This window comes from Psammomys obesus, unplaced genomic scaffold (genome assembly GCF_907164565.1).
Source record: "Psammomys obesus unplaced genomic scaffold, mPsaObe1.curated_primary_1811, whole genome shotgun sequence".
Taxonomy (NCBI): Eukaryota; Metazoa; Chordata; class Mammalia; order Rodentia; family Muridae; genus Psammomys; species Psammomys obesus.
The window spans coordinates 1,589,484-1,616,309 of record NW_026585580.1 but is presented as its reverse complement, the minus strand read 5'-3'; the positions used below and the strand labels follow the sequence as shown (position 1 = coordinate 1,616,309).

The 26,826-nt window shown below is 39.6% G+C and overlaps 1 protein-coding gene across 5 annotated transcripts in view; it reads left to right on the top strand.

The window, feature by feature from the left end:
- Window positions 1-26,826, top strand: part of Rims1 (regulating synaptic membrane exocytosis 1) — a 434,736-nt gene that overhangs the window by 158,778 nt on the left and 249,132 nt on the right. For 3 of the 5 annotated variants that reach the window (XM_055606030.1, XM_055606022.1, XM_055606016.1), the window contains exon 3: window positions 15,228-15,296. The exons of the other annotated variants lie outside the window; for them this stretch is intronic. In XM_055606030.1, the coding sequence (XP_055462005.1) occupies window positions 15,228-15,296 (69 nt within the window). The remainder of the gene's footprint in view (window positions 1-15,227; window positions 15,297-26,826) is intronic. 5 annotated transcript variants of the gene reach the window in all.

Here is a 26,826-nt window from a genome sequence, read left to right as displayed (position 1 = left end):
ATAATAATAATAATAATAATAATAATAATAATAATAATAATAATAATAATAACTCAGCAAATATCACTTTATAACAGGCAAATATCTGAGCAGACTTGTCACTGAAAAAGCAAGAGATGGGAAATTTCATGTGAAGAGATGTGTAATACCTTTGTTGTTACGGAAATGAGAATCAAGGCCACAGATATACCCATCAACCCCCTGGAGTAGAAAAGAAAGGTACCAAGGGAAAGTGAGTGATACATTCAGACAGTATTTTTTTTTTGTTTTGAAAATGTAAAATGGCAAGCTACTTTGGAAAAAGAGATTGCCAATGTTTTAATGTTGCTTATGTCTACAAACCCTTAAATAAAATACATTTAGTAAAGGTAGACATGGTAACAAAATTCTGTATTTCCAACTCACCTCATAGGCTTTGCCCCTGATTGCGGCGGTATTAACAATTGATGGATGCTGGGATGGGGGTGCAGAGTCAGTTCATTAAGGTGGTGGCCCCTGGTAATATTACCACTAAGAGGATTTTGAGTTGAGGGCCAACCAGGTACTGCAAATTGAAGCTTGTCCCAAGTTGGGGTAGGGATGAGAAAGAAAACAACTTAAGAGAAAAGTTCCTAATTGAATAAGTGTATATAAATGCTCATAATAATTTTAATCACCATAACTAAAATCCGGAGGCAGCTGAGCTATCTATCATCTGGTGGCTTGAGTGAAGAAACGATAGCCTGTGAAATAGACTACTGATTACTGATAAGAAATGAAAAAGAGCAAGAGATCAATCTGCACCCTCAGCGGCAGCAGACTTTCCCCAAAACACCATTATGCTAAGTAAAAGAACTAACTCCAAAGGCTCCATTCTATCAGTGCTTATGAATATCTTGAATAAGTGAGAATGTGCAAGTTGAGGGATGAGTAATTGCCCGGCTCTAGGGGGACAGAAAGCACCAATTTCAGAGGGCAGAAGGGAACTTATAACGAGTCTGTTGATCACTGTCAAACTCTTCTGGATAGAGACGAACTTTATCGTACCAATGCAATTTACTCAGGCAACCTTATTTACCCAAAGGCAGAGACAAAAAAAGACAGATAACTCTTGTTTGAACCACCACAGACCATAGTCACTATCTTAAAAGTGCAATGTAAAAGAAAATAACTCTTATTTTACTTTAAAAACCTGACAAATGGGTACATTTTGTCTCGTAGATACAGTATTAACTTACCTAAAATGCATTCAATATTCTGTGTTTTTGAAGCATACCATAGTGTTACTTTACTAAACTATCTTGAAGATGCAATAAATGTAAGAGTTTGAAACTCATGCTGTAAATTGACAAATGCCCCTCAGAAAGGCTTTGCCGACATTCTTGAGATATATAAAGAATACTGGATGTTCAAATGGTCTACGTTGCTCCGTTTACTTCTAGTAAGATAAACATTTTCTAAACAATGACTGACCAGCTTGAAGTTTTTGTGTTTTGAATATTTGGTTACTCTTGTTTGCCCCTGTCCCACTGCAATTTCATCTTTATATTACTTATGTCATGTTTTGTTATATTTATGTAAGGTCTGCATTATTTTTCTAAAGAAAAGTTTTAGGAGAGACATGAGATAGTGTGGTGAGAATAATCAGAATGAAATATGTAAAATATGTTATGTATAATGTACACATTCTTGAAATCATCAAGGAAAAGTTTAATCAATGAAAAAAGTTGATTTAATGTTTTTATTTTAATTTTGGTATTTTTTTCTTTTATAGAAAATGGATGTTTTCATAAAATATGTTCTGATTATGGTTTCCCCTCTCCCTGTTCCTCCTCGTTCCACTCTCCTCCCCTCCCATACTCTTTCTATCTCTCATTAGAAAACAAACAGGCCAGTCCTACTAGGCCACAGAGGAGGACTTTGCAGCCAGTCCTGAAGATACCTGATAAAACAGGGTCAGATGAAAGGGGAGGAGGACCTCCCCAATCAGTGGACTTGGAAAGGGACAGGGAGGAGATGAGGGAGGGAGGGAGGGATTGGAAGGGAATAAGTGAGCAGGATACAGCTGGGATACAGAGTTAATGAAATGTAACTAATAATAAAAAATAAATAAATAAATCATATAATAAAAAAAGAAAACAAACAAGCATCTAAAGAACAATAGTAAGATAACATAAATAAATAAAAACAAATCAGTATATGACTCAAACACCTGACAAGAAAAAGAGCCAAAGTAAAAGCACAAGAAATTCAAATAGACACAGAGACTCACACATTCTCACACACAGGAATCTCATAAAAGTGCCATTCTGGAGGCAACATTACATACGCCAAAAACTTGTAAGGTTTTACAAAAAAAAAAAAAAAAATGTTCTGACATCATATTATGAAACAAAGATGCCACTGAGTTCCTTTTGTGCTGACCACCTACAGCCTGGTGTGTGGCCCACCCTTAAGAGTGGTTTGTCCACCTTATGGAGCTCGCCTAAGTCAAATCAGATATTGGTTGGTTACTTCCACAAACTTTGTGTCACTTATGCACTACACTGACTTGCAGGAAGGTCACTCTTGTAGACGTAAGACGTAAGGTCACTCTTGTAGAGCTGGTTTGGTGTTTCCCTTTCTCCTTCGGTAGTAAGCAGAGTACCTCCCAGTAAGGTGACCACAAGGTCATAGGGGTGAAGGCTCTAGGTAGCTAGGCATAAGCTCAATTTCTTGGTATATTAAAAATATAGTTTTTGTTAATGTATAGTATGTATAACCTTGGGTCATTTTAAAGAGATAATTTTATTTTCCTTTTTCAGTTTTCAATTTTTATTTTTTTCTTCACAAGTTATTCATTATATTTCCCAATTGAAGCCCCCTCCCTCAACTCACCCTAGTCCCACCCTCCCTCCTTTTTTCCCCTATCACTTTCCCCTGCTCCACTGAAAGGGGGAGTTCTCCAATATTGTCATCTGCCCATAGCTTGTTAAGTCTCATCAGGACTGCCTGGGCCCTCTTCCTCAGTGGCCTGTTGTCTTTTATTTTGACACTATGATATTGTTGTTAAGCCTTTAGAACGTCATACATGCATGCAATGTGTTTTGATCATATTCCACCCCTACTTCTCCCTCAGCTCTTCCCAGATCACCTTCTGCCTCCTCATTTCCTCCTAATTTTATGGGGTTTTATTGTCCTTATATAACCCACAGAGCCCATTTGTGTTGCACATATACTCAGTTGGTGTAGAGCCATCCACAGGAACTTGGTGGTTGGGCTGCTAGGGCCCATACCCTTAATGAAAACTGACTCTCCATCCCTAGCATAGAGGACTCATTAATCCCAGCCCCAAAGCTAGAATTGCTGTTGGCTTGATCTTGTGCACCTCTCATGCAGGAGACCACACATGAGTGTCCAGAAGACAGTGTTTTTCTCTGGTCCTCCCTGGACCTCCGGCTCTGATTGCAAAGACTAAGCTCCATAGGTTGAACCTCTCACTGTTGACATAATGCCAACTTGTCTTCTCAGTTTTAAATTTGACACCCATTGATTATTGCAGCTCTCAGACTTCATCAGAAAAGAGACCTTTTGTAGTGGAAGAACAGTTAAGGCAGAAAGTCACAACTGATCAAACCACAGGGAATAAGTGCCTTTGGAATGTGTATCCACAAAGAGGACATCTATGCTATTCCTCTAAAAGGTTCAGAGAAACTTTTGGAAGAGAAAGAAGAATGATTGTTAAGAGATAATTTTCTCTCAAAAAAACAAATACCACTGGTAATTAGGGTACCCCTGGTAATTATGGCACTCCCTTAATCCCAGCACCATGGGAGACAAAGGGAACAGGAGCTCTCATGCTCATCATCTGTTATATAACAAGATTGGCTCAGTTCCTGATACGTGAGACCCTGTCCCTAAAAGCAAACAAACCTATCACTGATTGCTTGAATAAAGAGTTACATATTTGTTTCACAGATAAATGGTAGATACATGGAGCAATAGAGACTGATTTGTGTTCCTGGGTTTGTTCTGAGCTCTCAGGAAGGTTTTGAACTTCCGAGACCAGCCCCAGGGTGTATTAAACTCATTACCCATGTCTGTGTTATCTTTAAAGTATATTCAGAAAGTGCCACCCAGCACCCGTTTGCCTCTCTACTCTGAGTATAAGTGAGTCAGGGATCAAAGAAGGCAGGAAGGAGGTGGGGGAGACTGACTCCATTGCTGTATAAATGGCTGTGGAAGAGCCTTGATGGTGTGTGTACTTATCTGAGTCCACTGTTTTGGAAAAGGTCAAACAAAGGAGGGTGGCTTACGAACTAGGATTTCTGATAATTTGGCAGGGTTCCCATTCCAGGATATTAGCTTTGGCCAGGAGGAAATATATATGTACTGAAGCTACTGAACAGGGTGAAACACACGTAGACATATGTGTATTTGGTAAGGGGGGATCCTACCCACTGGCTTGTATTAAGTTTAAGAGAAAGGACAAGGATATTAGCTATAAAGTGAGGTTCAGGGCAGGTAACAAAGGATTTGTTTGAAAACATATTTTGAATTTTATCCATGAACAGTAAAGATTTAAGTTTTACTTTTAGAGCCTGAGATTCTGTGTGTGTGTGTTGGGGGTGTGTGTGTGTGATATATTGCATTCCTTAGGAAAATATGCCCCAGAGCCTGGAAAGATGGCGGGCTGTTTAAAAGCACTGATTACTCTTCCAAAAGATAGGTTCAATTATTAACACCCGCGTGGTGGCTCACAACCATCTCTGGAACTCTACTTCCAGGAGAATCTGATGCCCTCCACTATCCTCTGTTGGCACCAGACATGCAGGTAATGCACAGAGGTACATGTTGGCTAAACATTCATGCACCTAAAATGTATATGCATTACTATCTGTTTCAGGCTAATGAAGCACAGAACAGATATTTTCAACAATTCTGACAATTTCTGCTACTATGTTTATATTTGCTGTGCTTTTGTACTCTGCTGCATCTAATGACTGGAGTCCACAGATACCTTTTTAAAAAACTGGAATAGCACAAATTAACTACTCAAAAGACTGCCTTCAGCTTTGTTTTAGGATATCAACTTCGAAGTCATAAAACTCAAGAAAAGAAAAGAATTATTAAACAATCCCCTCAAATGACCTTAATAACTATAGGAAGACTATGACATGCAATTGCCAAAAGACGTCTGTATAAACCCAAATGTAATGTGTTATAATTTATACTGGCCTACATCAAGAAACAATAGTTCTTTATTAATAGCCACTTCAGGTTTCCAATTTTAGCCAATCTTGGCTTTGTTTATTCTTTTTCACTTGATCCTCCAATTGCAGAAATTGATATTCACTTAGTTTTTCCCATTGTACTCCCAAGAGCCTTTGAATTGGCTCATCAGATCCAAGCACTGCCTCGATTGTCATTGTTCAGCGGGCTGTTGCGAGACTCAACAATTTCCAACTAAAGCTATAGCAAACCATGGAATCTTCAGTTTTACACTTTGCTCAAAACGTGATAAACAGAAACCTAAAATCTATGAAAATCTATCCTCCATGGTGAGACTGTGTGTCTGGTATTATATGTGGCATTGTGGTGATGATGGACGGTAGACATCACGTGAGGATTGGAAGTATCTTCGGGGCTGGGGATAGAGTTCTCAGACACTTAAATGCAGGAGGACCTGGGTTTGAGCTGCAGACTCCGTGTTAAATGGCCAGGCAGTGGCATGCAAATATGACCCAGACACTGGGGAGGAGGAGGCAGTGAGGGTTATTAAGCTCACTTGCTGGCTAGTCTGTCCTACTTGGTAAATTCCAGACCAGTGAAAGAGTATGTTTCAAAAAGGAAGGCAGGTGGCTGAAAGACAGCTCAGCAGTTAAGGAAGCTTTTATTAACAGCAGGAATTTGGATCTCAGCATCTAAATCAATCCCTTGTAACTGAAGCTTCAGGGGTACTGATGTTTTCTTCTTCCCCTCAGTAGCACTGCTTATGTGTTCTCACATATTCACATATACATAAATAAAGTACTTGAAAAATAAAAACGTATTTTAAGAAAACCCAGGGTGGATGGTACCTGATGAACCGCATCTACCTAAAATTATACCCTGGCTTCCATATATATGCACACATGTATATACACCCAAACATACACGTTCACATACACACAGGCACATACAAATCTGAAAATGAAAATTACCCTCATTTGACTCTGTAATTTTATAGTGCTGGAGAAGTTCTCACACCTAAAGGGAAAGGATTTCCCAGCAAGCGACTTTTGTATAAGCAGATGCATTAGTAACAGAGTGCATTCTTTCCTCGCAGGGTTTCGCCTTTGCTGTGCTGAGCCAAACTAGACTCTCTTCTTATTTGTCCTAATGCTGTAACATTCTCCGGAGCCCTGAGCCTGCAGCATCTCTCCCCTTAGAGTTGACAGTAATGCTTTTTTCTATTCGTCGGGAGCTTTCAGCAAGATGCAGCCTAAATGTTGCTCTCTCAAGAGTTAGATGATAGATTTTATTTGTCCATGTTCATAGAATGTAGAAAACAAACCCGAAAATAATATATAGCTGAGGGAAAAAAAGACTCAGGGATCTTTGCCAGAGTAGACATAGTCTCATGAAGAAAGAATAGGGCTGAGGAGATGTGATGCTTCAGGAGTCTGCTGGGAAAGAGGACGACATATGAAAATATTAATGAAAATGTTATTAGCATAACAAAGTTATTTTAAATACCTTCTAAATATTACTTATGAGAAATAGTTCCAGAACAGAAAGTTTATTATTCATGGCTAAGATTAAGCAGTTTGAATTTTTGCTGGAATTAAAATGTCTAAGGAAGCAGTCTCTGCAATGGTAAAAACACTGATATGCTGGCCTCATCCTGCGCTCACCGTGGCTGCCATCTAAGATACGTCAGGTGAGACAAGAAAGAAACTGTGAAGCTGCAGTGAAAAGTAGGTGAAGGACCTACTGGTAGGCTCAATGAGGAAAGCATTTTGCCACATCAGCTTGGTGACCCAAGAGGTAAAAAACCTCCACAAAGTTGTCCTCTGACCTCCACATGCTCGCTGTGACTGGTGTCCCACACATAGATCCCCTGCACCTCCGCACACCGTCAAACAGGAGTGAAGACTGTACTCTGGAAAAGGGAGAGCGGGGTGGTGCCACAGCTGCTGCAGAGGACTCTGGGTTTGCTAGAAACAAAAGCTAAGCCTGCACCAGGCCTGCACCCAGGCCTGCAACCCATGCCTGGGCCTACACCAGGCCTACACACTGGGAGGATGTGGTCCAAGAGAACAAGCCTAGGACAGGGGATTCATGATCAAGATAAATGTATGAGAAACAAGAGTATGTAAACACCAGCAGCCTAAATCACATAAGAGACACAAGAATAGGAGTCTACTCTATGGGGAGAGAGTTGGGGGAGGGAAGCTAGAAGGGAAGGGAGAGAGAGAGAAGAGAGTCAATGGATGATTTATTAAATGTTTATTAACCAGATAGGAATCAGCCTCCCTCATGAGCTCAGAGCCTGCATCTGGGAATGGGCCACTTCTGACAGTTAGATGTAAAGGCAGAGAGGGTGTGATTACAGAGGAGACACAGCTGCAGCATCTAATTATAATTTATTTGAATACATTGCAGTTAAGCAGCAACAGGACAGTGGGCATTCTAATAGCATGAGGAAGTCGGGAAGTGGGTATCTTTATGGATACAAGTATAGCTGTGGAAAAACTTAAGCAGCCAAGAATGGTCTCCTTAGGTGCTAACATTTATGTAATATTTGGGGTCTAGCGTAGAGCTGGCTAACATAACTAAAGAAATACACAGATATATCCAATGGGAACCTCACGTTTTATGTAAGTTCACTAGTAAAGGGAGCAGGACTGTCTCTGACATGGAATCTGTTGCCTGCCTTTGGATCACTGCCCCCCTCCCCCCGGTGGGGCTGCCTTGCAGGACAACAGGGGAAAAGGAGGAGGAAATGCTCAGTCCTGATGCAACTTGATGTGCTGGAATGGGTGGGTGGGTGGGGCTCGCTTTTCTGAGGACTACTGGAAGGGAATGGGGTAAGAGGGCGGGATGGAGGGTAGGACCAGGAGGAGAGGAGAGAAGGGACTATGATCAGGATGTAAAGTAAATAAATAAATTAATTAAAAAAATACAGATGTCCCTCAGTTGAAGAATAGATACAGAAATTGTGGTACATTTACATAATAGAATATTACTCAGCAATTAAAAACAAGGAAATCATGAAATTTGCAGGCAAGTGCTGGGATCTAGAAAAGATCATCCTGAGTGAGGTATCCCAGAAGCAGAAAGACACACAGGGTATATATTCACTTATAAGTGGATATTAGACATATAATACAGGACAGTAATACTAAAATCTGTACACCTAAGGAAGCTAATCAAGAAGGAGGACCCTGGGTAAGATGTTCAATCTTCATTCAGAAAGGCAAACAAGACAGATATCAGAAGAGGGAGAAAACAGGAAACAAGACAGGAGCCTATCACAGAGGGCCTCTGAAAGACTCCACCCAGCAGGGTATCAAAACATAGCCTGAGATTCATAGACAAACTTTGGGCGGAGTGCAGGGAGTCTTATGAAAGAAGGGGGAGATAGAAAGACCTGCACAGAACAGGCGCTCCACAAGGAGAGCATCAGAACCAAAAAATCTGGGCACAGGGGTCTTTTCTGAGACTAATACTCCTAGGACCATGCATGGAGATAACTTAGAACCCCTGCACAGAAGTAGTCCAAGGCAGCTCAGTATCCATGAGGGTTCCCCAATAATAGGACCAGGGACCATCTCTGAGATGAACTCATGGGCTGGCTCTTTGATCACCTCCACCTGAGGGAGGAGCAGCCTTACCAGTCCACAGAGGAAGACAAAGAGGCCAGTCCTGATGAGACCTGACAGACTAGGGTCAGATGGAAGGGGAGGAGGGCCTCCCCTATTATTGTACTGTGGGAGGGGCATAGGAGAAGAAGAGGGAGAGTGAGATTGGGAGGGGATAGGGAAGGGGCTACATCTGGGATACAAAGTGAATAAACTGTAATTAATTTTAAAAAGTAAAAAATAAAGAAATGGAGAGAAAAGAAAATTAAAAAAAACAAGTTTGTATCTCATTCCTAGGGCCCAAATGCTTTTCGGTATAATATTTGCTAAAGATATATAACCCTTGTTTTTTTTTTTTGGGTGGGGGGGAAGAAAGAAGAAAATTTAAGGAATATTAAAGGATAATTGAGGACATGAAATATGTGCTCATAATTTCTCAGGACTCTCATTATAGATCTTTGCTATTTCTAGTGGTTTATTCTACTCCTCTAGTTTGATTTTTAGACAAAGTGCTTACTTCCGGCTGGGTCTATTCAGTAAGGATCCGTGAATACCGAGTAAGTGTAGGATGCTCTTGGGTCAGCTACCCTCTTGGTTTGAGAATTCCTGCCTAAGGAAAGAGTCCATGCTAATGGCATGCTCAGGACAGCTAAGAAAAATCCTGCCGCTCTACTCCCCAAACAGAGGCTCGTCTGGGGAAAAGGATACCACATTAGTGTACTTAAAGATTACATGCTGATAAAGATTTTACAAAATTCCTGTTATTTTGCTCAGGGATGATCTGGAGTACAGTTTTGTCTATGTATTTGCTATGGTAGACCTCTAGTTCTTAATCTGTCTGGCAGTCTGTCTGACTGTCTCTCTCTATATATATTTCATTGGTTTTTGGTTTTGGTTTTGGTTTTGGTTAAGAATCTACTTTGAGAAGTTTCACATTAGAAGGATGAGACCTCACATTATACTTGTTTCATGACAAAACTATCCTTCTTGAGACTCTGATGAGCAGTGCTGTTGTGAATCTGTTTCTCCGGCTGTGTTCTCAGTCCAAGTTTCACTTCTTGGCTTCTTTCATTTGTAAGACTGCCCAAATGTGAGTTGAACAAGGATGACACCAAGAGGTCTTCCAAATCATGTGGGGGAAAAGCCCAGGAGGCCTGGACCCTACACAAAGAGCTAAAGGCAATTGAGGAAAGCTAGGAGCAGGAAATTTGGTCTTTCCCACAGAGGAGCAAATCAAGTGGTTGTCCAGTTCCAAATGGACAGCTCTGAAAATATGTATACAAATAACATTATACATACTGAGGTTATATTTATGAATATCTGCACACACACACACACACACACACTCACACACACACACACACACATATATACGCATGAAATAACAATTAATGAAAGAAGACACTATGAATTTGAAAGAGAGCAGAAAGGGCTATAAGGGAGGTTTTTGGAAAGAAGAAAGGAAAGGAAAAATTTAATTATAATAATCAAGAAATAATTTAAAACATATATAAGAGAGAATGGGTGAGACAAAGAACACAAGAAAATCAATGTTTGGCCTGTATCACCTACCCTCCAATATTTTACTGTAACATTTAGCCAGAGCTTCTTTCCCTGTCTTTTTGCTACCGACCTGTCTCCCTAGTGTAGCTCACTCATGGTCCAGATCTTTTGTGTAGGGTATGGGTCTTATGGTTGCTATACAGTCAGCTCACACAATCTTGGCTCCTTTCATATTGGTTTGTCACTCTGGTGCTGGACCCTAGGGTGGAAGAGAGAAGAGAGTCTTCAGTGGCATCCAGGGTATGACTGACTGCTTTGGGGTTTCTCTTTGCTTGTCTAACCCACCTTGAGCAATGTTTGGCTTCCTCTGGGCATGAAGGCCAACTCTCTTCTCTTGGGACTTTGATTGCAGCTTTTTTAGGAGGCTCTAGCTCTAGGGAACTTGACATATTCAAAGTTCTCTGCTGTGAAACATCCACCTTCTTTCTGAACACAGTGGCTAACACTCCTTTTACTGCTAATTTCTTTGGTGACAGCGCCATTAGGTCATCCTCTTTATTTGGATCAGGTTTAGCTATGTAGCCCAGATTGGCCTTGTACTCTCTTGCCAATAGCTTTCCAACTACTGGGATTATAGACATATGCTATTATTCAGTCTACTGAGACATTCATCTGTCCCCAGGTAAATAGAGTTGCCAGGCCAACTCATCTTACAGAAAGGGAGTGTGACACCAATCTTTTGGACATCCCCACTTTCTCTAGAAGTTCGTTTCTTCCAGGCCCATCTTCTTGCTTTATTAACTCACTCAGACAAAGGCCAGAAACGAGTCTGGCTTCTTCTGTAGTTAGCAATAGGAGGAATAGTACCTGTGTTGCCCTTGGCCTTGGATATTTTAGTGTCTTTTCTCAAGGCGACTTCCTTGTAATGTGTTCAGGACAGAGAAAAGAGTGACAAACTACACATTGCTTTTCCAGCAATGCTGATGTTTACTGTCTGTTTGAAGGTACTGTTATAACTCTTTTGAAACAATGGCCAAGAAAAGTTAAGATACTTGTCCAAGGTTACTCAGTAAGTGCCAGTGCATAAATTTATATCTAGACAAACTGTTGGAAAAGGCTGTACTCTAAACCCTGCCATTTAAGGATGGTAAGATGAGATGCCTTATAGTGATTTGTGGATTTTAAAGCAAATAAAGTAAGATGCTTACCTAGGATGTGTAGAGGTTGGATCCTAAGATGTTTGGCTACAGACTTTTGAGAACAAGCCTGAGAAAAACCCTTATGCATAATGGGGCTGAAGTTTATAGTCCTGTGAGTCTCATTAAAGCTTGATATCTACTATAAAACAGAAACAAACACTTACCCCCGGGATGGTAAGAGTCCAGGCTTATATTTTATCTAAATAAAAAGTTTATTGAAACATATAATCATTTTCATCAACTCTGCTCTCGTGGACTAATTAACAAAAATTGGTTAAGTTTGTAAAATATTTCATAAGTTAGTGCTCAATGAAGTGTTTATTCAATCTAGTACATCGGATGGTTAGAGAAGTTTTTTAAAGGATGCTGACATATTAGAGTATATGCAGGAAAGGTGTAAATGAGTGAAAAAAATATTCTTTCTAAAGCTGTGGTAAATCTCCCAGCATAAAAAGCTATTTGTTGGTGAGATAGATAAAGGTACACTAGCTGAATTTCAAGTTGCTAAAATTACATTGAATTCCCATATCACTTCTTAATTATACAAGAAAAATGGCCATAGGTCAACTTAAAAGAGACTATTCTTGGCAATAGACAAAGCAAAAAAAAAGTTGTTCTAACTGGTAGAGGGCCACTTAGAGATCAAAAGAATAGTGGTGATAGAAGAAACAGCATGTTTCAAAAGGCCAAAGGCCAACTTGTTACATGCAGCTTCCAAAGTACACACATCGCTCCAAAGAAGTCAGAGAATTGATGTTCAGTCGCCTTGCAGTTACATATTCCCACGTGTGATAAAACCCCAAACGATAAAACCCTGAGAACTGCATCTGTAGCTCTGAAAATTTTCTGAAATTTTATCCTTGAAATCATCTAAAATATAACCAATTATGTTATAAAATAAAACAAACATCCTTTCACTGCTCCTCTTTGTGTGTGTGTGTGCATGTGTGTGTGTGTGAGAGAGAGAGAGAGGAGATGAATACACTTACCACATTCTCTAAATATAGTCAAGAAATAAGGAATAAGAAACTGCTTCAATGAGTATTAAATCCAGCACTTTCATTTTAGAGGGGGCTGTGAGATTTGAAAAATTCACAGAGGCCTTGGGACTCTAGTTCCAGTAACTGTTAAGGAACTTCATTTTTTTTTTCTGGTGTATATTCTGGCTTATTTTAATAAGAATCTGCCTTGTGCAAGGAACATATCTGGGCATTCCTTCTATATTATATCACACCACAAGTTTCTTATGAGAAAGAATCACTTTTAGCAATTGAGTCAAGACAGCTCAGGGATGTAACTTGTCTTGTCCAAAGTTACAGTTTGTGCCTTCCAGAATTGTCAGGAGGAGTTTATGAAAGAAATAAAAAGACACACTTTCTGCACTATCATGAATAATTGAACTTTCTTGACTTTTCTCTTTCAAACTGGAAAGTGACACTTTCCTTTCAATTCACTATGTTTTTAAGATTATAATTGCATCAATTCCCCCTTCTATTGTCTACCCTCAAACATTTTTATATACCCATCCTTGGACTCTTTCAAATTCATGGCCTTTTAAAATTAACTGTTATTGCATATACATATACACTATATTATACATATAATTGTAATATATGCATATGTATATATACATATAACACATACATACATCTATATGTAATACAAACACACATCAAACATACACATACACACATCCAAATATTTCAGTCTCTACAATGTTACTCTCTTATAGGCTGTCAAGGCTAACCATTTGGTATTATATAACAAGGTGCTATGCTCTTTCCTGGGTTAGAGTATTTCTCCCACTCAGTATTTCTTAGTTACCTGTAATACTTTTTGTAGGGATGATGCTAGCTGGTCTTTCCCCGGTCCACTTTGAAACTATGATTTTGGGAAATGAATGAGTTGTTTCATCTACAGGCTTCATTCCACTTTCCCAGCATTCTGTGGTCTCACATTTGTGCGCTGATCACAAACATGGTAATCATTTCAAGGAAATTTGGTTGAATGGAATGTTTCTTTTAATTATAAACTTCAATATTTACTTAATATGCTTATATTTACAAATTTAGATAGATTTTCTCATAAGTGAATCATAACAGAAAACAAGGAAATTAGGAAGTACAGATATAGCCCGGCATGGTGGCAGATACCTTTAATCTCAGTACTCAGGAGCCAGAGGCAGGAGGATGTCTGTGAGTTTCAGACCAGTCTGGTTTCTGTAGCAAGTTCCAGTACTGCCAGAGCTATAAAGAGAGACCTTGACTAAGAGAAAAAAAAAGAGTAAATAAATATACAAAGTGAATAGAGAGTATCCTAAAGTTCAGTATATACTTTGATTTTCATAGCTATAGTCTAAAATTATTCTCACATTGATATATATATATATAATTGGCACCCCTAAGGTTTCTCTCAGGTTTATGGTGGCAAAACCAGGAGATACACTGTTTAATCCGCATTACAAAGCTTTCTCACAAAACCTCACAGAGTAATCTGCAAACATTTTTCTGACGATCCGTTCATTTCCAGACACACTAGACACACAAACTGAAGTGTGGTCATCCAAACCTGCAGATTTCGTTTAGTGTGAACTCAGATATTGCTGAGCCTCTGACAGCACCATAAATGAACCAAACAGAAGAGGTCAGGGCTTCCCACGCAACAGAGACATTTGCCCTCGGTATCGACAGTCAGGAAATCTTTAACTGTTTGGGTGCAGTCAACTCAGATTCTTTGGCGTGTAACTGTTAAGGAGATAAGCTTATGGAGTAAAAGGTTAAAAAGTAAAGGTTAAAGATTATATAATTTATTAGTCAAAAAGGTATACTTTTTTAAGGAAAAAAGAAAAGCAGAAACACACACACACACACAAACCAACAGTGTTTTCTTGAAACAAGTGAAACTGTTTCTAGGAACAAGAGCATCCTAGGTAGATGTTATTTTTCTTCCCAGGCAATGGCCAGATTCCTAGCTGTTCCTTCTGCAGAAGTCTATGCTTGTGTTTTTACCTGTGTGGAACCATCTCCACTTCGCTGCACTATTGAAAATAAAGCAGTATTTCCTCTAGTGCTTTTCTCATGACTTGATAGACTAGTAGGGCACTTACTGGATTTCTGCTATACTGAATGTTAACTTCATAGGGAACCTCCCACCCCTAATTTTCTCTTGTATTTTAAATATCAAGCTGCTCACCATTACTCACACCTGTGGTCCTAGCATTCAGAAGGCTGAGGCAAGAGGATTGTTGTAGATTTGAGGCCAGTTTGGGAAACAGTGAGCTACAGCCCACCCTGGGCTTCAGAATGAGTACCTGTCTCCTAAATAAATAAATAGCCAAAACCCAGTTAAGCAGTTATCTTATAGAATTTACACCGAAAGCTGAAGCCAGCCTGGCTCCTGAAGCTGGTCTTTCTCTCTATTCCTTTCCCTTTGGAAACTGCTCACTCTACACTTTGGGAGCTCCCAGACTAGCCTAAGTAAGACTCAGCAAAGCCAAGATGTTAACAGGGATCTTTTCAATTTTGATCCTAATCTTAATTATTTAAGGAAAATAAGGATGCAGAGATCTCAGATGGGAAATGGAGAAGTGACAAGTGTCTTGCTTACCTGCTTTGCTGAACAGAGTTGAGCCACCTTAAAGCCCTGCTTGGATTTGGCAGCTTGCTGAGCCACTGCTTATCTCCAGCTGACTGAGTCTGTCTTCTTCTCCCTTGCCTTGCAGGAACATTTTCAGATGTGTCTGTGTTCCCAGAAAGCCAAGCAGCGAAGAGGGAGGCCCAGAAAGAAACTGGTATTTCCTCTCCTTCCTGCTTTGGTCTGCTTTTTTTTTTTTTTAAGTTTTGTTTGCTTCCAAAAGGACTCTTGGAGGGTGGCTCACAAAACAGTGGGCCTCCTCGGAGGAGTCCTGTGTGTCTTGTGTCTTCCAAAAGACACCCTATTCTTGCAAACATACAGCTGTGACAAACGCAGAGCTTCTGGATGTCTGTTTCACTTCATAGAATACACTGAAACAACACACTTTGGCCAGAAAATGCTCATTAAAGCAGCACGACTTGCCCCTATCTTTTTCAAATGAACTGAGATATTTACATCATTAGAACTAGTCGGAGGAGGGAAACAGCCTCCCAAGTGTTTAAAGGATTAAAATTGAGCTATTAAATTATCACTCATTTAAATACGGTAAATGGTGATGATAAAAGGAAGCTTTGTGCTGAACAGGCTTTCTACACAACACTGTATTCTTAACTTATTAGTTCTAATTTTTAAATGAATGGATACCATTGGGGGCAGGTATTCAGTGTATGCATGGCACAGAACGTGATGCTGTGCCATAGTTTCTTTTTATATGGAATATATACATTTCATAATCTTTATCCAAGTGTGGCATGTTTCTACTGTGTATTTAAAACATTTCTGAATCGTATTGGTTCAGAATTGTTAACTAAAATATATTAAAAGTTAGTGCATATTTACCAGGAGGAAAATATGATAAATTTATGATAATGTCACTGTGCAGTCCAAAGCTTTACTATTGTGTCTCCATGTTCCTCCAGTTTGATGAATGGTGATCCTGTTAAAAATGGGCAGCCCGCTCAGAGGCGGCCAATATGATGACCCTTTTGGATAAGGCCATGCTCTTAATTCGGGGTTTTATTTTTTTGTGTTCCACTAGGACATGTCTGTTTGTTCTGTGGCTCCCAGCAAGGCTCCTTCTTGCATCTTTTACTCATCTTGAGTTTGTAAGCTTATGGTCTGTATGCCATCCTGGGCCACTTTCCACTCCACACCCTGATTAAACCCGTGGCTGGAATTGAGGAGGGGGGCTGCCCCTCATATCTCTGAGCCTTCTCTCATGCCTCAGTAGCTCCAACCTGGTCTTTAAGGCCTCCTCATTCTGGCTGCTGCCTGTTTTTCACTTTAGTGTTTGTGCCACTGTGTAATCAGCAAGTGTGGCTGCCTATTAGTGAGTACTGCTTGTGCTTGTCCAGATCTTCACTATCTGATGCTTTTGTCCCTTTCAAATCCCTGCTGTGTTCATGTGTGAGTACTGTTCTCCTCCTTAGTTTGATGTGTTTACCAATTGTATCTTCTCTGAACAGTGAAGTTGGTAATGATTTTTCTGTCTTTTGAAGTAACAGCTTCAATTTTCAAACCTCCAGATATGTATGACATTATATTGAAATGCTATGTGAGCACAGATTATCCAACCAACAGGTGTTCTGAGTCTGGTTTATTTTGAATCCCAAGTATTCTTGGCACAATTTCTTAGACCTATTAGCCAGCAAGTAATTATTTATTGAATGATGTTTTTTTTTTCTTCTTCTTTGTTCCAAAATACATGATGTAACTAACATCTCCTGGGGTATGCAGATGTTTGTGTTTATATTTTTTTTATTTTAGTTAAGCATGTGATGCATGTATTCAAAATCTAGATATTAGGATGTATATAATTATCTAGAACCCTAGAGCATTTTGAATAATCTAATATTTGATATTTCCATTTTAAAAAATTTTATATTAACTTTGTGTAGTTTTAGCTTGGTTCTTAAGAACAAAAAACAAAGAAAACAATAACAAAAACAAGGAAAACCAGTGAACAGTGAACTCTGGGAAACGTGTTGTTAATTTTTATCAACACTTTTTTTTTAATTATTTGTATTAATGATTAACAATTTGTATTAATAATTAACAGTTTGTTCACTTTGTATCCCCCCTATACCTCTCTCTGCCCTCCCCTCACCTCCCAATCCCACCTTCTCTCTTCCCCATCCGTGTCCCTCTCCCAGTCCACTGAAAAGGGCGGTCCTCCTCCCCTTCCCTCTGACCCTAGTCTATCAGGTCTCATCAGGACTGGCTGCATTGTCTTCTGCTGTGGCCTGGTAAGGCTGCTCAGGGGGAGGTGATCAAAGAGCAGGCCAATCAGTTCATGTCAGAGACAGTCCCTGTTCCCATTACTAGGTAACCCACTTGGATACTGAACTGCCATGGGCTCCATCTGTGCAGGAATTCCAGGCCATCTCCATGAGTGGTCCTTGGCTGGAGTATCAGTTTCAGGAAAGACTCCTGTGTCCAAACTTTTAGGATCTGTCGCTGTCCTTGTGGAGCTCCTGTCCTTTCCAGGTCTTATTATCTCCCACTTCTTTCATAAGATTCTCTGTACTTTGCCCAAAGTTTGGCTATGAGTCTCAACTTCTGCCTCAATACCCTACAAGGTAGAGCCTTTCAGAGGCCTTCTGTGGTAGGCTCCTGTCCTGTTCTCTGTTTTCTCCCTCCTCCAATGCTCATCCTCTATGCCTTTCTCAATAGGGATTAAGCATCTTAGCCAGAGTCCTCTTTCCTGATTAGCTCCTTTAGGTATACAGATTTTAGTATATTTATCCTATATTATATGTCCAGTATCCACTTATGACTGAGTATATACCCTGTGTGTCTTTCTGTTTCTGGAATACCTCACTCAGGATGATCTTTTCCAATTCCCATTATTTACCTGCAAATTTCATGATTTCCATGTTTTTTATTGTTGAGTAATATTTCATTGTGTAGATGTACCACAATTTCTGTATCCATTCTTCAACTGAGGGGCATCTGTGCTAGAAAAATGCAAATAGATCCATACTTATTGCCCTGCAAAACTAAATTCCAAGTGGATCAAAGACCTCAACATAAAACCAGACACATTAAATCAGTTAGAAGAAAAAGTGGGGAAGAGCCTTGAACTCATTGGCACAGGAGACAACTTCCTGAACAGAACGCCAACAGCACAGGCTCTAAGAGCAACAATCAATAAATGGGACTTCATGAAACTGAAAAGCTTCTGTAAAGCAAAGGAAACTGTTATCAAAACAAAGCAACTGCCTACAGATTGGGAAAGAGTCTTCACCAACCCTATATCTGACAGAGGGCTAATATCCAGTATATATAAAGAACTCAAGAACTTAAATAGCAACAAATCAAGTAATCCAATTAAAAAATGGGGTTCAGAGGTAAACAGAGAATTCTCAATATAGGAATATCAAATGGCAGAGAAACACTTAAAGAAATACTCAACATCATTAGTCATCAGGGAAGTGCAAATCAAAATGACCTTGAGATTTCACCTTATACACATCAGAATGGCTAAGATGAATAACTCAAGTGACAACATATGCTGGAGAGGATGTGGAGAAAGGGGAACCCTCCTCCACTGCTGGTGGGAATGTAAACTTATACAACCACTTTGGAAATCAATCTGGCGCATTCTCAGACAATTTGGAATAGTGCTACCTCAAGATCCAGCTATACCACTGCTAGCCATATATCCAAAAGAGGCTCAAGTACACAATAAGGACATCTACTCAACCATGTTTGTAGCAGCCTTATAGTTATCAACATTTTAAAGGTATGGTGTACAAACTTAAAGAACAATTGTTGCTTCTAAACTACAATGTAGCATTAAAAGGGTTAAATGTGAAGCTTAAGTGGAAAACTGCTGCTCACAAGTCTTTAAGAATAGTACAAGAAAATTTTAGTTACATAGATTCTACCATGGTCACTGCTCACTGCGACTAAAGTAAACTGAGCAACTGTTACATTTAATATATGGCCTTGTGGTGTGTGGTACAATAGTTGCTTAGCAGGGGCAATGCTTTGAGGTCCATGCCCAATACTGTGAAATAAATTTTAAAGTACAGGTTGGTGACTTCTTATATCCACAGGGAGGGTGAATCTTGCTGATTGGGGGTGCTAACTCAGCTGCCCTGTACTGCTAGCTCTGACTCAGATCCTCTTCCACTTTTCTTCTCAAGCTTGTATCCGGAGGTAGCTAGATCAGTGGCAGGAGATACAAGAATAGCCCCTTGCCTCTGGGTGTCTCCCTCCCTCTCTCTCTCTCTCTCTCTCTCTCTCTCTCTCTCTCTGTCTCTCGCTCTCTCTCTCTCCCTGTCTCTTTTCCTGTAAATCAGTTTCAGCGTCTCAGACAGGGTAGGGAATGGCAGAATGAAAAATTGCCAAAGGGGCTCAGTGCATACATTCATCAACTTCAAGTCAAACTATTTTTCTCCTTTAATATTTTAAATGTCTTACCAGTAATTCTAGAAGAGACTAACAAAACAATAACATCTTCGTTTTTTCCCCTGGAGGGAACCTTTAATTGTTTCAAAAGGCAAAACAATCGCATTCTTATAAATATATTCATTAAAATGTGCATAAATATAGTTATTCAGTTGAGCTTCATTGGCAGACATTACAGTTGTGACTTCTACATGAGCTTTACTCGGGGTAGATGTAACTGTATAATGTTGGTGCTTTAAGTCCCTCAACAGACTATTGCAGCAGACTGGCTGCAGTGAGCAGTATTTAACGTTATGCTCTTAAACCCCTTAAACTCACACAAAAATATTTGTCTTAGTTCATTTTCACTCCCTCCCTCTCTCTCTCTCTCTTTATATATATATAAATAATATTCCTTATTTTATTACAAAGTTAAAAAGAGCAGTGAGGTAGTTCTGAGCCTGCAACGCAATAGCAAATTGACCTTTCCCATGTATCTCCTTTGTTTAGTCTGGATTTGTTTTCCTTCACCTTTTGACAGGTGACCGACTTTATGAATCCTCACAGCAATTGCCTTATTATTTTATTATCATTGCTATTTCATCACCTCTCACCTGTGCCATTCTTTCCAAAACCAGAGACTATTTGGCGAGTTATTATAAGTTTTCCAAACAGCAAACCAGGCTGTAGAGCTGGCTTAGCTGTTAATAACATTGGTTATTCTTCCAGAGGACCCAGGAATGAATATGAGTACCCACATGGTCACTTAACAACTATCGGTGACTCTAGTCCCAAGGAATCTGACATCTTCTTCTGGCTTCTTTGGGCACCAGGCATGTATGTGCTACACAGGCATATATGTAGGCGTACACATACATAAAATAATAAAAATTAAAGAGAAGAGAACAGTAAGATACTCATTATTTATTTTTTTTTTAAAAAAGGACCTCGAACTTTAGGAGAAAAAAAAATTTTAGTCATATGGGAATCTGAAATAAAAGTTCAAGTACATTCAGCCACAGTGCATAGTACTGTGTTAATGTAATTCCGTGGAAGCAGAAGGATTGGAGGAGGAGGAGGAAGAAGAAGAGGAGAAGAAGAAATATAGTAGTTCAAGTTACATTTAGTTTATTGAAAAGGCGAAGGAACTGTGAGAGAGATAATAAGGATTTGTACTTTGTTTTAATGGGAAAGGGCCTAACCTTAAAACACAACGACGACTGCATGCCTTAGAGCAACAGCAAACTGTTGTTTCCTGGCACTGTGAGCTGGCAGTCAGAAATGAAGCATCACAGGCAGTACCCTCCAGCAAAGCGTCTAGGGAGATGGCTCCGCATCACTGCCTTAGCTTCTGTTAGTTCCTCCTTCCCCTTTCCTCGGAGGTGTACTCTCAAACGCCCCATCTTCACAAAATGCTCTTCCTGTGGATAGTCACAGGGATGGGCACATTCATCTTCCCTCTGTACGTGTTGCCTCTGTGGCCAAGTTTATCCCCCATTTAAAAGTCATATGGATTAAAATGCACTCCAGCAATCTCAGCCACCTTAACTTGATTAGTCTACAAAGACAGTACTTTCAGGGAACATATCGTTTGGTGCCTTGGGTTAACATTCCAACATATCTTATTTGGGGGCCCCAAGAGAATGCATAGTAATTAGTAAGGGAAGGAAGACAAAGCCTGAGACAGTTAATTCCAGTAAAGAAACACTGAGGGCGGGAGAGAAATCCACTCTTCAATCATCCCACTAAAGCAGAAAGCCTGTAGGGATATATGTTTATAAACTCCCACTAGTCATGGTGGAGGGGATATTGATTCCCTTACTTTATAACATGTCTGAACTTCAGGCAAACAGTCTTCAGAAAGCTGAAAGACAAAGACCTGCAAATTGGAAATTTTGGGCACACAGAATTTAAAGGAAGGAACTATGGTAAGGATGAAAGCAGCATCTCTGATAATACCCGTGACACTCTGTCAGTAAGAAAGCATGGAACCCAGGCATGCTGAAGACACTCAAAGCAAGTTACAAAGCAAGGGCAGGCTTGGCCTGCAGAGCTGGCTCAGCAGTCAAGAGCATTTGCTGCTCTGGGAGAGAGGAAGAGTTCAGTGCTCAGCACTGAAGTCAGGGGTCTCCCAGTGACCTCAAACGCCAGCTCTTTACTGCTTTCATAGGCATACATGCAGATACACACAAACATGAATAAAAAGGAAAGGAAAAGAAGAGGAACTGATGAGCATGATCATTACTTAAGCTGAGCAAGGAAGCAGTAAGGACCATGGTCTATACAATTTGAGATGAGAAAGGAAGTCTTCCAACTGTGGAATGTCTACAGGAGAAGAGATGTTTAGGCGGGCTTATCTTTGCTCTGGGTGATGAAAAGCTACATTTTTAATGTGTACTTTATAATTCAGCCATTGATTATTTCTCAGGACCCCTCTCTGTATTCTTTTCTTTTTATTGGTTTCATTTGCAAAAACTAAAATCAGCATGCATTTTCCATAAGTGCTATATCAAGTACTGAAGAACAGAATTTTGTTTTCTCAGAGTTCTGTTTACCTTTATAGAAATTTATATATATGTGCTATTTCCCAAACATGGTCTCTTTTTGAGATTGGAACCACAACATATGGCATTTTGAAAGGACCCAAGTTAGCCCATACCTTCTGTTCACTCAGAATCCAATACCTTCTCAGAGGTAAAGTGCGTACGCACCATTCTTAAACCTCTAAATTTTAACCCTTTTTAGCTCTAATGCAAAGCCTCAACTATAATCTAAATACCATATAAACCTGTAAATGGCAGATTTAATTCTCCTTGAAGCAAAAATTTTTGCCATTGTTTCTGTCCCTCAGAGAGATGCTAGTTTACCACCTTGAATTTCCTTCTACTCTCTGAACTATCTGTAGTTCTTTTCCTTCGCAAAGTCTTCTCTGGATACTGTCTTCTCAGAACACTCTTTATTGCTTCTTTATCAAGCAAATATCTATGTGGTATTTTCTCCCATTTGATCTTTCATGGTCCTGGTCACTTTCTTATCCCTTTCAAGCCACTATAATTCCACTCTGATGAGACAAACCTCACCCTCTTTCAAGCCTGTTAAAAAAAATCCTTCAGAGGCCAGATTGAGAAGTAAAAGCAAGGACCAAAGGGAGTTGCTATTGTCATCATTATAGCTCTGAGATAGTCCTGAAAATATGGGAAGAAGCTCGCAGATAATCATAAAAAAAAGGTGAGGATCTACAATAGAGAGATGGCCCAGTGCTTAGAAGTGTTTGCTGCTCTTCCGGAAGAGCGAAGTTAGCTGTCAGGGTTCACTTCTCCTGGTTCCCACCCACCTGGAACCCTAGTTTTAGGACATGATCACCTCTTCAGGCCTCTACAGGCCTTTATGGTCACACAGGCGCACACACACACACACACACACACACACACACACACACACACACACACGTGAATGCACACACACACAGAAAGAGAGAGAGAGAAATTAAGAGAGAGAAAGACAGGGAGAAGAAGAAAAGACAGGGAAGAAGAGAGAGTGAGAAGTAAGGAAATTAAATTAAAGAAGAAGAGAGAGGGGAGGGAGGAAGGAAGCAAGGAAGGAAGGAAAGTAGGAAGGGGAAAGGAATAGAAAGAAGAGGAGAAGGAAATGAGGGCCATGATACATATAGACTGAGGAAGGACAGGAAAAAAGAACTAAGGGAGAAAAGGAAACAAGGTGTGAGGTGGAAGAGGAGGATGGGGGCAGGGAGGGAAGGAAGCAGGATTGGTCTGAATGAAAGGAAAGATGAGTTTATTTGTTTAGATGCTGTAAATGGAAGATTATAGCAAACAAAGATGCTGAACTTATTTCTTTCTCTCAATGATAAATTATACATGTGTACATATATGTTTGTGTGTGTGTAAGTAGGTAAGTTTATAATGGATGTTTGAGGATATGTTTAATGTGATATCAAGGCAGGACGGTCTCTGAAGGAGTCTATTGTATAAATACAAGTGTGAAGTTTTGTTTGAAAGTTAAAATTTATTTACTTGATCTTCATTCAGTTTTGGTAAATGGAACCTTTCAAGAAAATTGTCCATTCATTTACATTTTCGAATTTTGTTGTGTATAGGCTTTTGCAGTAAGACCTAATGATTCTTTGGATTTCCTCAGTGCCTGACATTATGACCCCTTTTCATTTCTGGTTTTATTGATTTGGATAGTGTCACTCTTCCTTTTAGTTAGTTTGATTAAGGGTTTGCCTATCTTGTTGATTTTCTCAAAGAACCAGCTCTTAGTTTCGTTGATTCTTTGAATTGTTCTCTTTGTTTCCAATTTATTGATTTCAACCCTGAGTTTGATTATTTCCAGCCATCTACTCCTCTTGGGTGTGTCGTCTTCTTCTTCTTCTTCTTCTTCTTCTTCTTCTTCTTCTTCTTCTTCTCCTTCTTCTTTCCCCTACTGCTTACAGGTGTGCTCTTAAGGTGCTTGTATGAGATGCCTCAAATTTCTTTATGAAGGCACTTAGTGATATGAACTTTTCTCTTAGCACTACTTTCATTGTGTCTATAGGTTAGGGTAAGTTGTACCTTCATTCTCATTAAATTCTAAGAAGTCTTCAATTTCTTTTTTTACTTCCTCCCTGACCTAGCTGTCATTATGAAGAGAGTTGTTCAGTTTCCATGCTTGTGTACGTTTTTTGATATTTCTGTTATTGTTGAGGTCTAGTTTAGACCATGGTGGTTTCATAAGATACAAGGGATTATTTCAGTGTTCTTGTATCTGTTGAGGCTTGCTTTGTGCCCAACTATATGATCAGAGTGCAGGGAATCTTATGGAAGAAGGGGTATATAGAAGGACACAGAGGGGCAGGAGCTCTACAAGGAGACCAACAGAGCCAAAATGTCTGGGCACAGGATGCCCTGCAGATACTGATGAATCAACCAAGGACCATACATGGAGAGGACCCAGACCCCCTGCTCAGATGTAGCCCCTTGGCACCTCAGTCTCCATATGGGTTCCCAAGTAAGAAGAGCAGGGGCTGTCTCTGACATGGACTAAGTGGACAGATCTTTGATCACCTCCCCTGGCAAGGTGGCCTTACTATGACAGGGAGAAAGAGGATACAGACAGTCCTATCAGGTCCAGACAGACCTGATAGGCTAGGGTCAGATAGCAGGGGAGGAAGACCTCCCTATCATTGGACTGGGTGGAGGGACAAAGAGGGGGAGAAGAGGGAGGGAGGGTGGGACTGGGAGGAGATAGGAGATGAGGGAAGGAGCTACAGCTGGGATACAAAGTGAATAAATTGTAATAAGTAATAATAATAAAGAAAATTAAGAAAAGAAAGTTAAAATGATGACTCTGCTAAAGGCAAATTTTTAGGCATTTAATGTTTGTGTTATGTTCTTGCTTGCACTAGTAAATGCTTTTTGTAAATAATGTGTTTGATGTAGCATACGTGTGGTATAAACTACAAACATTTCTTTAAAATTATACTATTTTAGTGTATAGGTAAGAACTCTGTTTTAAAGATATTTATTTCAGATGTTGTTTAAAATATCCATTTATATTGTTAACCTGGTGATATGATCTATTAACAATTATTGATTTTTATGAAGCACTTTCTAATGAAAGACCCAGGATCATCTTCTAAATTTAAATGGAATAGAAAAGGCCAGGTTTCACCATGAACCTGAACCTGAGAATGGCTTTGTGGTATTGAATTAATACCAAACTCATCTGCACCCAAGATGGGCAGTAAATTGTCAGAAGAAACAACTATTTCGTGAAATGTTGCATCATCATTTCCACGGAATTATACTGATATCACAATGAAAAATTTTATTGCTGTTTAAGTTTACAAATAAAAATTATAAGAGATATCGTAAAATCCTTTTAACTTATATTTCAGAAGTAATGTTTGTGATGCTAATTCTAAAACATTTCTATAATGTTTAATTCTTTCAGAATCTCTTGGTCATATTCACCCTACCCAATTGATTCCGGATTTACCTTTTGCATTCTCAGCTCTTTATCCACGCCCCTCGCCAACTTTGAGTCTCTCCTTGCTCTTCTTTAAACCCATAAAGCCTTGCAAATGAGGCCTGCTCTGGTGACTCCTCAACCACCATTAGGTACACTGACTTTCCCTCTCCCAGCAGCTAGGGATGTATCTACCTCCCACCCTTTATCCTGGAGTTTTGTCTGGCTTGAACTTGCATAGATATTGTACAGGCTGTCACAACTGCTGTCAGTTCATTCCTGCAGCTTCCCTGTTGTTTCAAAACATTGTTTCCTTGAGGTTATTCACCGCCTCACTCTCTTTGCAATCTTTCTCCTCCCTCTTTCACAATGAAACCAGAGTCTTGGGAAGATGAAGGTTAATACAGATGTCCCGTGTAGGGCTGAAATACTCCACCATCTCTCTTTCTCTGCACAGTGACTAGCTGAGGGTCTCTGTGTCAGTTGTCATCTACTGGAAGAAGAAGCTTCTATGATGACTGTTGAGATGGTCTCCTGTTGAGATGTTTATGCGTCAATGCATTTTTGTCCCAAATTCTAAGCACATATTGGAACAAAAGTAATAACATAACATCACACATTTATAGACATCTTACTGTTATTCTATGTAGTTTTTTTTTTAATTTAACCTTTGTATATGGCATATAGACGTTATGCTGCTCATTTGAGGACAAGGGATAAGCGGTAGAACCTGCATTAAATTTCAGGGTGTATCTGAGTGAGGAAGCTATGTTTCTAACCAGACACGGGGATTTATAGTTGTTGGTAAATAAATACTTCAGTTATTTACTGAATAGATAAACTTGCTGAGTAGGAATCAGAAATGATGGTTTCAAAGAAACAACAGAATGAGCAGGTGCTGAGGGGCCCCAGTGCTAATATTGATAACCCGCCTGGATTTACATTGTGCTGGAATTATTCCAGGATTAGGAGGAGGAGTAAGAAGTCATTTTGTTCTTAAGGCTAGCTTTGCACATGTCACTGAAAACCACAGAGAGACTCAGATTACTTTACGTATGTAGACAGCCCCTTTTTTTGAGATATTTGGGTTTGGTTGAGAGATGTAGAAATGTGATTAATGATTCATTGTCCTCTTGCGTATTTATAGATCACCGCAGTGTCCCCTTTAAATCTGCAGTTCTCCAAGATAACAGTATTTGGGCTTCTTTAGTTATTTTCATTGCTTTCCAGGTATCATCTTGGCATATGGGACATATCATGTACTGTGGCTTGCTGAAATTTTTCTTTACATTTCAGTGGCTGTAAAATCAGAATCAGTCTCTCTC